This window comes from Elephantulus edwardii, unplaced genomic scaffold (assembly GCF_000299155.1).
Source record: "Elephantulus edwardii isolate Elephantulus edwardi_28Jun2011 unplaced genomic scaffold, EleEdw1.0 scaffold00122, whole genome shotgun sequence".
NCBI lineage: Eukaryota > Metazoa > Chordata > Mammalia > Macroscelidea > Macroscelididae > Elephantulus > Elephantulus edwardii.
This window is the reverse complement of record NW_006399872.1, coordinates 3,516,413-3,529,187: the sequence shown is the minus strand read 5'-3', so window position 1 is coordinate 3,529,187 and position 12,775 is coordinate 3,516,413. Positions and strand designations below refer to the sequence as shown.

Here is a 12,775-nt window from a genome sequence, read left to right as displayed (position 1 = left end):
TAAAGTGGTTGGTTGTCATTAAGATTATAAATGCAATTAATATTTTATGGGCACTGTGTCTTGTTACACTGGAGGCCCAGAAGAGAAAATGACAGTATTTTATGGTGTTAACAAAGTTGTATGTATTGTATCTGAGCAAAGTAAGTGAACAAATAATGGACGAAAACGCTATAGGGATAACCAAAAGGGCCAATATTGTCCCATTTACAGTTAAAAGATAATCTCATATGTAGGTTTTAAGCATGATCACTGAAATTCAAACATCTGTTTCAAATCTCAGCTCCACCATTTGCTACTTATGTGATTCTGAGTAAATTTCTTAACTTTGCTCAACTTTGATTTCCTTATCATAAGAGGATGACAACATAATTTCCTTATTATAAGAGGATGATAAAATAATGCCTGGTTCTGAGTACTATACTGAGAGAAAAGAGATAATTAATGTCATGCTTTCTATCACAGCCTGGCACATATTTAAGTGTGAAGTATGTTTTGGCCATTATTAAACAAGAAACAAAACTTTTCTCCAAGTCCCACTCATTTTAGTCTCATGTAACCTGGTTAGTTCATTTATTTTTATGAACATTTCCACTGTGAACAAGATGCTAAGTATAAAGACACAATAACTGCCCAGAAGCAACTTATCCTGAGTGGAAATGGCAGGAAAATCAGGAGTATAAGAAATTCACTGTCATGAAGATTGTCCTATAAATAAGCCCGCTAAGCTATGAGGCTAAGTAGTTGGAGAAATCCACGTGGAATACTGAGTCAGTCAAAGCAAGGCAAGATTCTGGGTTTCATGGGCAGCAAGATCGTGGAGGAGTGAAAGATGGAGCTAAGACAAAATTTAAAAAAAAAAAAAAAAAGGAATGGAAACTTTCTCTACCCAAACCAAATCTACCTATGAAAACAAAGGACCAAAAGAAAGGGATAAGGACCATGAATGAACTACAAAGGACTCAGAGAGTTCTAAAGTAGAGATTTCCAACTGACTGAATTGGCATGAAACTATAAAACAAAGAGCCTATGAACAAAGCCTGAAGCATAGTATTTTCAAAAGTGGCAAAGAAGAGAAAGTAATTCTGAAATTGATGAAATATCAGATTATGGGAGACCTGATGACAGTAGTTTTCTTGTGAGTCCCTTCTTAATAACTTTATAAAAATGTTTTATAACCATGATCATGATTAGCAAATAGATGAGGTGTCTGAGTTATATACTTCATATATTTGTTTTAATATTTAAGTCTTACCTAAAAGCTTAACTTTAAAAATGTACAGATCTTTTTTATTCACTGTGGTTCCTAAAGTTGAATTTTTATCTTCACTGATACATTATGTTTATATCAATACAATATTTGTATTTTCATTAAACAAATATGTAATACCTAATAATTCCCTGAGCACTATTGCTTTTCAATTGGAAATGTGTGGAATCTACATTTATCGAATCAAAACAAAAGTAGTGTACACTTGAAGAATTTTCTGAGCAGATTTCCAAAATGGATAAAATAGTGTGCTCATTCATTACTTTAATATAAACAATGCTTTTTAAAGGCATATTGTTGTTACAATTTACTGTAGAGCCAAAACTGACTCATAGTTGACCCTTGTAATTCTTTTAAAAATTACTGAACATTTTTATAAAAATTCAATCATGTTTTAGAATGTCACACTCTTTCAAAGGCCTTAGCCTTGTGTTTTAGTCAAATTCTGGAATTATCATGACAAGATTTTTTCACATATCAAAGTTACATTCTTTCATTTCCATCATTTGTCTTCTTTCCTGAATTTACGCACTCATACCATAAAAATCTACTATATGATTTGAATAATATTTCCTAGTTTATATCAGGATTGGTGGAAGAATCATCAACAACCTGCGTTATGCAGATGATACAACCCTGCTTGCTGAAACTGAGAAGGACCTGAAGCGCTTGCTGCAGGAAGTCAAGGACTGCAGCCTCCAATATGGATTGAAGCTCAACATCAAGAAAACAAAGATTCTCACCACTGGACCAACTGGCAGAATCAGTATGGATGGTGAAGAGATTGAGATAGTTAACAGTTTTCGTTTACTTGGTTCCACAGTCAACACTCTTGGTAACAGGAGCCAGGAAATGAGGAGACACATTGCATTGGGAAAGTCAGCAGTGAGGGACCTCTCAAGAGTACTGAAGCAACAACATCAGACTGGAGACTAAGGTGTGCCTGATCCAGGCTATAGTCTTCGCAATTACGTGCTATGCATCAGATAATTGGACAGTGAATAGGGATGATAGAGAATTGATGCCTTTGAGCTGTGGTGCTGGAGAAGAGTGTTGAGTATACCATGGACTGCTAGGAGAAAAAACAGGTTTGTCCTGGAGAGGGTAAAGCCAGAATGCTCCTTGGAGTCAAGGATTCTGAAGCTTCATCTGACATAGTTTGGGCATGTTGCAAGAAGAGACTGGTCCTTGGAGAGGGACATCATGTTTGGGAGAGTGGAGGGACGGTGCAGGAGAGGAAGACCCTTGATGAGATGGATCTATTCTGTGAGTGGATTGGTGGGAATGAATGTGTTTATGATGGCGAGGTTGGCAGAGGATAGAGCGACTTTTAGGGCTCTTGTACATAGGATCGCTATGAGTTGCAAGTGACTCGATGTCACATAACAACAATTACAGAATGCCCCTTTAATGATGTAAATAAATAATTAAATTTGCTACAAAATTTTTCCTAAAAACAGATACACAGGGTTGCAAAGCTTGGTGAGGGGAGGAAGACGAGAGAAAGAAACGGGAATGTCCACTGGTGATTAATTTTATAAAACATAATGCATGAGAATGACTGTATGAAACACAATATGAAAGAGGAATAGTGTGAAACACAATGTATACGAACTTTGTAAGCAAACCAATAAAAAAAAGTACGAAACAAAAATAGTTAGAAAAAAAAAATAAAAACAGTTAGAAAATGTTAAGGGAATGAAGTGTGTTTGTTTATTTTGAGAATATTTAATTTCTAACTTCTGTTTATTAATTCTTAAAAAATCTATTTAGTATAAAAATAATTAGACAATTACTTCCTCAAAAAAATAGAGGTCTGGAAAGGGTTAAGTATTTTGGATAACATCTTTGGGTTGAATGAACCATTTAAATCTCAAAAGGACAAATACTGCCCAAGACCATTATTGGAAAAATAGCAGGCTTACCAGCAAGATGTGTTGTTGTTATTGTTGTTATTGTTGTTATTGTTGTTGGATTGCCTTCGAGTTGAGTATGACTTATAGTGACCCTATGAATAAAAGGCCTGAAGCCACTCTACAACTATCAACATTTATCAAAGTTCATAGAGTTTCCAGAGGCATGTTATTTAGGAAGTGGATGCCACTCCTGCTTGCAAATCTGTCATAGTATGCCATTGCATCGCCTGTGATGCATAATGACCCTATGGACATAAGTCTAAAGCGGGAAGAGGAAGGAGGACTGGAAGAGAGAGAGAGAGAAGTCATGTGTCACAAAGTTTGGTGGAGAGAGGGAGGGGGCGGAGGAATTAAGAAAAATCCAGTGGGGATCTGAAAAGACGGAGTACTGGTGGTTGCTATTCTAAAACACAATGTATGGGAATGATCATATGAAAGACAATGTGAATAGAGAGATGTGTGAAACACAATGTATATAACCTAAACACAATGTAATGAATTTTGTTTGCAAACTAATATTAACTAAAAAATTAAGATCTACTGGAAGAAAGAAAAATTTGAAGTTGAAGAAAAAAAATTCAGAAACTCAAAAACCACATTTACCTTCCCATGGATTAAATGAAGAAGCACCGGTCTTTGCAGAGCTTCTAAATTTTCCTTTCCTATGATTTTGGGTACACTTTTCCCTTTAAAAATACTCTTGTCTCCTCTTTGTTGATTGACATTTTCTACATTCACATCATTTATCTGGAAAAAGAAATTTAAAAAGAAAGTTGATTATTCCATGTCTGGGAGGAGGGGGGACGTTCCATGTCTGTTTCTATAGTGATCTCTAAGATAATAAATTGGTAAAGGAATAGATGGAATGTAGTCACAAATTTTGGTCTTTTCCACTTATGATTCAAAAGATATAACCAATAATTTAAAATATTTGATTACTTTTAAAATTTAGATATTTGACTTGAATAAAGGTATTCATTCTTAAGAAAATCTGACTTTGAGCTTAAAATAAATACTGTGAATTCGTGTACTTCCCCAATTTGTTTTTCTTCTTTCAGTTAAAGTTGCCCCAGTTGTTTTTCATATAAAATAGGACATTTTGAGTGGGTTATAATAAAATGCTTCTTTTTAAACAATAGATAGAACTGAACATAAACTTCCAATATTTTTTCTCTTGCCTTCTATAAAGATTAAACCAATTGACTAACAAAACAACAAAAAATATTATAAAAGCACTTATTACCATGAGCGATAACAAACCAAATAACCATACAGCCAGGAGCACAAAAGTGATATCAAATGACAAACTTCACAAAGATTTTGCTGATAATGAATCCTTGCACCTTCCTTATGGAAAATGCCTACCGTGATTTTGATTAGTTGATCGTCATCACCATCGGGATTCCTCCAAAGTAAAGCCACATCTACATTGGATGAAATTCGGTATCCTACAGTGTCTTGGGGTTTCCCTTTGCCTCGATCAAGAGACACTTCAGTGGTATATGTGAGTTTGTACAGTCGGTCATTATTCAATGAAAGGCCAGTTGTATGACCTGTAGAAAGACAGTAATTAAAATTTCCGTTTTAAGGTATCTTGCTTATTCTATAGTAAGAGAACAAGGTATCCTTATTCTCTATCACTATTGCTGTTGTTATGCACTGTTCAGTCAGAATTGACTGACACTTGACCCTCCAGCAAGTTTTCAGAGGCAATAAACTGCACAGGAGGAGATTGCCCATCTTTCTCCCACTGAGCAACTGGTGGATTTGAAACATGTGCTTTTATATTGGCAGCTCAAATCCTTATCACTAAGCAACCAACCCAGTGGAGGTTTAGTAAATATTTTGCTGAATGAAAGAATTAGGCTCTGGCTCAACTTCCACATTTGCTAAAATCACTGACTTGAAAATGAATTTTTTCTTTATTCCAGAAAACTCTGGTTTTGATTCCTAATAAATTATCTATGAAAATGTTTCCCAAAGGTAGCTGTATTGTTGTTAGGTGCGTTGAGTTGAGCATGACTCATAGAGGCCCAATGAGCAACAAGTCAGAACCCCTGTTCTATCCTGTGACAGTCTCAAAATCTCTGGCACACTCAAGCCCTTTACTGCAGTCACTGTGTCAATTCACCTGACTGACGGTCTTCCTCTCCTTTGCTGTCCCTCCACTTTCCAAAGCATGATGTTCCTCTCTGTTGATTCTTTTATGTGATCATGATTAAAAGTAGTGATTCTGCCAAGGATTGCTTTATAAGATTAATATTTCCCTTTGTAAAGTATATAAATATAAAAATAGCAATGCTAAAATAATTTCAAGAGTTAGAAGGTTAATCCCCTTGCTTAATTTGGTTAAACATTGTTCATCCTATGTAACTTACTTTATAAACTTATGTACACATTTTTTATTACAAAGATAATTTTCATTTTAGATATATGTAAATTTAAATTAGTTGTCCATGGATAGAAGGGTGGTTTTTAGGCAGAAAATCTTAGCATAGGCTGAAATCAGGCAGTGGGTAATTTTATACCAAATAATACACAAATCATTATTATGAGAAAATAAAATTGATGTATGGATTAAGTAATTCACTCTACAATTCAGTTTATCTCAAAGAGCATAAACAATGAAGATAAAGTCTTCTTGAGAGTTGATTTCATGATAACACAAACTTTTTTTTTAGATTTCTTATCTGTGATTTTCAAGAAATAGTATAAAACCATTTTCACATACGCTTTTCCCAATTGGCTGACACTGAAGAACTTCATGAAACAACATATGATCAAAAGGCAATGGTGCTGAAGGAGGAAGTTCAAGTTGCTCTGGAGGAATTGGCAAGAAACAAAGCCCCAGGAATTGATGGACTACCAATTGACATATTTCAACAATCAGATGAAGCCCTAGTTGTGCTTATTAAGTTGTGCCAAGAAATCTGGAGAATGACTACCTGCCCACTGACTCATAACAGATTCACATTTATTTTGATTAAAAAAAAGGGGGATCCCACCAAGTGTGGAAATTATCAAACACCACCACAAACAAAATCCTCCTGAAGAGCATCCAAAATTGACTGCAATAGTACATTGGTAGAGAAGTACCAGAAATACAACATGAGTTTACAAGAAGCAGTGGCACTAATTACATTATAGCCAATATCAGTTGGAGCGTGGCTGAAAGTAAAGCGTATCAGAGAAATGTCTGCATCATTGACTAGGCAAAGGTATTTGATTGTGTGGCTAACATTACAAAGAACAGGAATCCCAGAACACCTGATTGCACTCATGCAAAACCTATACTTTAACTAGGAAACGGTCATCAGAACAGAGCAAGGAAACACTGCATTGTTCAAAATCAGAAAAGGAGATGCATCCTGTCTCCATACCTTTTCAATCTATAAGCAGAACAGATCATTCAGGAGGCTGGGCTTCATGAGGAGGAATGTGGCATTAGGATGGGGGGAAGACTCATCAACAACCTATGTTATGCAGATGATAGAACCTTGAAACTGAGGGGGACCTGAAGCTCACCTGCTGCAGAAGATCAAGGACTGCAGTATTCAATAAGGATCAAAGCTCAACATCAGGAAAACAAAGATTCTCACCACCAGGCCTATTGGCAGCACCATAAAACATGGAGAAAAGTCTGAAGTTGTTAACCATTTCATTTGTTAGGTTCCACAATCAACATTCTTGACACCAGCAGTCATGAATTCAAAAGACAAATTGCTTTGGGAAAACTGCTGTCAAGGACCTCTCCAGAGTGCTAAAGAACATTGATACTAGTCTAGAAACTAAGGTGTCCCTGGTCCAGGCCATGGTCTTTGAAATTACTTGCTATGCATCAGAGAGCTGGACAACAAATAAGGATAATAGAAGAAGAATGGATGCCTTTGACTTGTAGTGCTGGAGAAGAATTCTGAATATTCCATGAACTGCCAAGAGAACAAAATAGGTTTGTCCTGGAAGGGGTAAAACTAAGATTCTCCTTTTAGGTAAGGATTTTTGAAATTCTGTCTCACATACTTTTGGCACATTGCTAGGAATGACCAGTCCTTGGAGAAGGACATCATCCTTTGAAGGGTAGAGGGATAGCGCAAGAGAGGAAAGCCCTGGCGAAGATGGATTGATATAGTAATTGTGGTTATAGGGTAGGTGTATTGGAGACAGTGAGATTAGCCTAGGATAGCACAGAGTTCAGATCTATTGTGTGTAGGATCACTTTGTGTTGCAGGTGACTCAATGGCAAATAACAAAGACAACATCAAAGGATTATATTTCCTGGTTAACTGTAGTAGCAATGTCAAGTCCACTATGACTCATAGGATCCTCTGAACAATAAATCTGAACCTTTCCTATCCTGTGCCATCCTCATCATCCCTAACATACTCGAGTATATTGCACATTGTGCCAATCTATCTTGTTGAGGTTCTTTTTCCTTTTTATTGACTCTCTACCTTTCCAAAGATAATTAAAATTTCACTAGAACATCAGAAGCCAAAACAAAAGGGAAATAACTTTCGAAAAAGTAAGAGATGAACAGAAGATTTCAAAGGGTATCTTTAGGAGACAAAGAAAATAGCATAATGAAATGTGCAAAGAGCTAGAGTTGGAAAATAAAAATGGAAGAATTTAGATTTTTTCAATCTGAAAGAATTGAAAAACAAATTCAAGCCTCAAGTTACAATGCTAAAGGATGCTATCGGCAAAATCTTTGGGTTTTTTTCCAATCATTTAGCAAGTTTTATTTCATAGCCATTTCAAGTTAGGTCTTCCTTCAATCATCCAGCAAAAGCAAAACCTCTAAGTCTGGCTCCGTGTCAAGGGCTCTGGCCTTTGCACAATCTTAAGGCCTTCAGCCCTCTCTCTGTCTCAAGGGCTCTGGCTCTGATTTCATCTGTCTGTGTCAGGCTATATCTCATCACAGTCCCTTTACAATCTGGTTAGTTTCCTTTCTTTTTTATTTTTTCAATTTTTTTTTATTGATAGTTTAACAAAAGTTTACTGAAAACCTGGATTTCCATTCATTCATTGCTGAACATTTTCCTCCCTACTCCCCACTCCCACTTTACTTTTCTCCTTAAAAAGAATCTGTCATTGCACAATTTCCTTCCTCTGCTCCACACCCACTTCCCCCAGTTCTCTTTGCAACTCTTATTCTGGACTGTTGTCATGAAAATGATATCTAAAAAACAAATGCTGGCGAGGTTGTGGAGAAATTGCAACCCTTATTCAGTGTTGGTGGGAGTGTAAAATGGTGCAACCATTCTGGAAGGCAGTATGGCACTTCCTCAAAAAGCTGGAAATAGAAACAGCATTTGACCCAGCAATTACCCTACTGGGAATATAATCTAAAGAAAACAGAACTTCCATCCAAATAGATATATGCACACCCATGTTTATTGCTCTGTTGCTCACAATAGCAAAGAAATGGAAGCAATCCAAGTGCCTACCAACAAATGAATGGAGAAGCTGTGGTATATTCACACAATGGAATACTATATAACACTGAAAAACAAGGAACTCATAAAATATTAAACAAAATGATTGACCTTGGTGGACAGTATGCTGAGTGAAATATATCAGTCACAAAATGACAAATACTGTATAATGTCACTGTTATAAAACAGGATTGACGTGTAGGCTGGGGAGAAACTAAGAAAGAGGGTGATAAATAATGAACAGTACAATCAAATAGATGAGGTAAAGAACTGCTTATAAGAAATATGGGCAAAATCTTGAGTGATCCAGGAAGCATTAAAACAGGGAAGTGATACAGAGTACCTGTATCAAAGACTGTGGATGGAAGTGGATTTATTTTAGGAAGTAGCTTATGATCAAGAACTAATGGTAATGAAGGAAGAAGTTCAAGTTGTCCTGAAGTCATTGGCAAAAGACAAGAAACCAGGAATTGATGGGATTCAAAATGACATGTTTCAACAACACGGGCAGCCCTGGATGTACTCCATCACTCTGTGCCAAGAAATTTGCAAGACAGCTAGCTGGCTAACTAACTGGAAGAGATCCATGTTATTCCCATCCCCCCAAAAAGTCTTCCAAAAGAATGTCGAATTTATTAGATAATATAATTGTTATCATACACAAGTATTGTTGAAAAGTATAAAACAATGAAAATTGACAGAGAACTGTCAAAACTCAAACTGAGTTTAGAAGAGGCTATGACACCAAGAATATAATTGCTGATGTCAGATGGATCTTGGCAGAAAACTGAGAATATGAGAAAGATGTCCATGGGGGTTTTATTGACTATGTAAAAGGCACTTGATTGCTGATCATAACAAATTATGGCTAACATTGAGAGGAATGGGGATCCCAGATCGCTTTCTTGTACTCATTTGAAACCCAATCCTATCAAGACGCTATCCTTCAAACAAAGCAAGAGAACATGGCATCTTTTAAAATCAAGAAAATTGTGCTTCACGGCTACACCCTTTCTCCATACCTATTCAATCCCTATGCTGAGCAAGTTATTCGAGAAACCAGACTTTAAGAAGAAGAATCTAGCATTAGAATTGGAGGAAGACAACCTGCACTATTGAGAGTTAACTAGAGTACATAACCATAAAACTTTCCCCCTCCTTCCAAAGGTTTAAAAAAAAAATATTTAAATCCCAGAAAATCTACACAAAATTCTTTTCCTTCACTCTTTTCCAACAGAAACAGGACCCAGAAGGGAGAAAACAGTCAAAATACATTGTCTTGTAATTGTTAACTCTTCTATTTACATGTTTTAAACTCACTTAATCCTCATAGAAACTTTATTGATTGGCACTATGATAATTCTCTTTTTAGTGATGAAGAAACTGAGAGGAACAGAAAGATTAAGCCATTTGCCAAGGTCACCCAGATTACTGGTGGTAGACGCAGGGTTTAAGTCCAAGCTCTAGAGATCATCTTCTTATTGTCCTATAACTGAACTCAAAACCCATTGCCATTGAGTCAGAACTGATTCATAGTGGACCTTCCACTGGATAATGCATCGGAGGAGATTACCTGTCTTTCTCCTGAGCAACATTGGTAGAGCCAAACAGCCAGAGAAGCACAGTTTTAGGGTTAGCTGTGCAGCTTCCTGTAGATTAAACTACCAGAGCTCCCTACTGTCCTATACTGCTCTAAAACTTTAGATTGACTACTTTCCTATTTTGGTTACCTAGGAATTCATTCATTCCTTCAGCAAGGATGTACTGAACTCCTACCAGGTAGTATATGCTGTCATTCCCCCCACCCCCGGAAATATGTCCGTTAACAAGCATACAAAACCTCTATTCTCACTGAATTTGCACCCAAATGAGAGAGATGATCAATTAAAAAAAAAAAAGTAAACAATATAGTATGTTACAAATGGTAATGAGGAAACAATGAAACAAGGAAGAAATGTGTGAATGCTGAAAGAAAGGCTTCTAATAGATGGTGACATTCTAAGAAAGGCTTTAGTCGTCTAGTCAATAGAGTAGTTAGGGAGCTTTGATGGCTTAGTGGTTAGAAGTTGCACTGACAACCTAAAGGCAAACAGTTATAAACCACCAGCCACTTTAGAGGAGAAAGATGGACAATTTATTCTCATGATTTACAGCCTCTAAAAATCTTCCAGAAGGTCTACTATGAGTCAGTTCTGACTCAATGGCAGAAAACAACAACAACAGTAGGGTATTTGGCCAAAACAAGATTTATTATGGAAAAGGGAAGAACAAGTAAGAAGGCCTTGAGGTAGATACACACAGGATTGTAATGGAGCACAAGGTGACCAAAGTGACCACAATAGAGCAAATGAGAGACATGGAAGTAGGGTGATGATATCAAATAGGTGAATACCAGCCACAAGAAGTCGGAGGCACTTATTATAAACTTGGCATTTAAGTGAAATGGGAAACCACCAGAGAGTTTTGAGTGGTGGTGTTAAGTGATAAAGGGGAACAAGAGTCTTAAAGGGATAAGAAGAACTTGGAGAGAGACATACATGTATCCAAGTCTGTTTGTTCACTTAAAAATAGACTGTGTCTAGGCAACAAATCAGGAAGATCCTGAAGTATGCCTTATGAAAAGCAGAAGTCTGACGAAACACCTCAAAGGTGAAGTCTGTGAATCTCTTCAGCCTCCCTTTATCTCCACTTTTTTTTTTTTACCTTTTAACTGAGGACTGTGCTACTAGTCCAAACATTAGATATCTGGGCAGGGAAGATATCACTAGGAAAATCTTATTTTTATTACACTTCTTAAATTATAGGTAGGGCATAAAGAAAATAGGTATTGTTTTATCTAATTCTCGTAACAGTCTTGAAAGGTTAGCATTATTAATCCAGAGAGCTGAGAATAGTTGACTGGATTAGATTAATAACCTATCAGTAGTCAAGATATGAAATTAGTCTTTAATGTTACTGAAATTTAAGTTTTATGGATTACATAAGGTATATTCCAATTTTTTCATCAAAACTTTTTAGAAAGTCTGTGTGAAAAGTACATAACAAAGCCTCAACAATTTCTACATATAAAATTCAGATACATTCTTGACCTTATGCTACCTTTAACAGCTTTTACTGAACTATTCCACCATTATTAACTCACTGCCCTTGATAGTCTTATCTGTACTTTTGAGTGCCCATTGAAGCTGTGACAACCTAATGTAAAGAGTTGTGCTGCAATCCCAAGGGCACAATGTTTGAAACTACCAGCTGGTCCACAGAAGGATGGGCGCTGAAAGGTCTTGAGTTTATTCCAACTGAGCAGCACACAAGATCAACATTTAGCTTAAAGGCAAGAATAAATTGATTCTGAGCTTATACATTATGCTAAAGAAGAGTATAGAAAATCCCATGGACTGCCAAAAATCCAAACAGTTATGTCTTGGAAAAGGTGTAGCCAGAGTGCTCTTTAGAGTCAAGGATGGCAAAGCGTCATCTCTCATACTATAGGCATGTTGCTAGGAAAGGATATTTCTTGGAAAAGGATGGCATACTTGGAAGGGTGGAGGATCAGTTAAAAAGAGGAAGACCCTCCAATGAGTTGGATTGACAAGGTAACTGCAGCAATGGATTCAAGTGTGTCAGAGATGATGAGGATGTCATAGGATAACGTAGGATTTAGATCTGTTGCCTATAGAGTTGTTATGAGTTGCATTTGACTCGATGGCACCTAACAACAACAACAACAAAGTCATTCCAGAGTATTACACCTGAGACTAGATTTTGACTATTACAGTTAGCTGGTGTGGAATTTCAAATAAGAGCAAGAATTCTTAGAAGAAAAAATAATGTGAGAAGAAAACGTTTCTAAAATTCTAAAAGCTTTCAAACAATTATGTTGTTCCTTTTTCTCCTATTTTTACTTTCCTAGTTAAAAGAACAAAGAATTCTGCTTCCATAACAGAGCAAAGGAACACCGCATGGTTCAAAATTGGGAAGGGCGTATGCCAGGGATGCATCATATCTCCATACCTTTTCAACCTATATGCAGAACAGATTATCCGGGAGGCTGGGCTCTATGAGGAGAAATATGGGGTCAAGATTGGTGGACGATTTATCAACAATCTGCGTTATGCGGATGACACAACCCTGCTTGCTGAAACTGAAGAGGACCTGAA

General features: G+C 36.6%; 1 protein-coding gene across 1 annotated transcript in view; it reads right to left on the bottom strand.

Annotated features, from left to right (window-relative positions):
* Window positions 1-12,775, bottom strand: part of MTTP (microsomal triglyceride transfer protein) — a 64,443-nt gene that overhangs the window by 41,490 nt on the left and 10,178 nt on the right. Inside the window, exons 2-3 of the mRNA XM_006893083.1 lie at window positions 4,549-4,736; window positions 3,787-3,930 (exon numbers count right to left, since the gene is read on the bottom strand). Coding sequence (XP_006893145.1) covers window positions 3,787-3,930; window positions 4,549-4,736 — 332 coding nt within the window. The remainder of the gene's footprint in view (window positions 1-3,786; window positions 3,931-4,548; window positions 4,737-12,775) is intronic.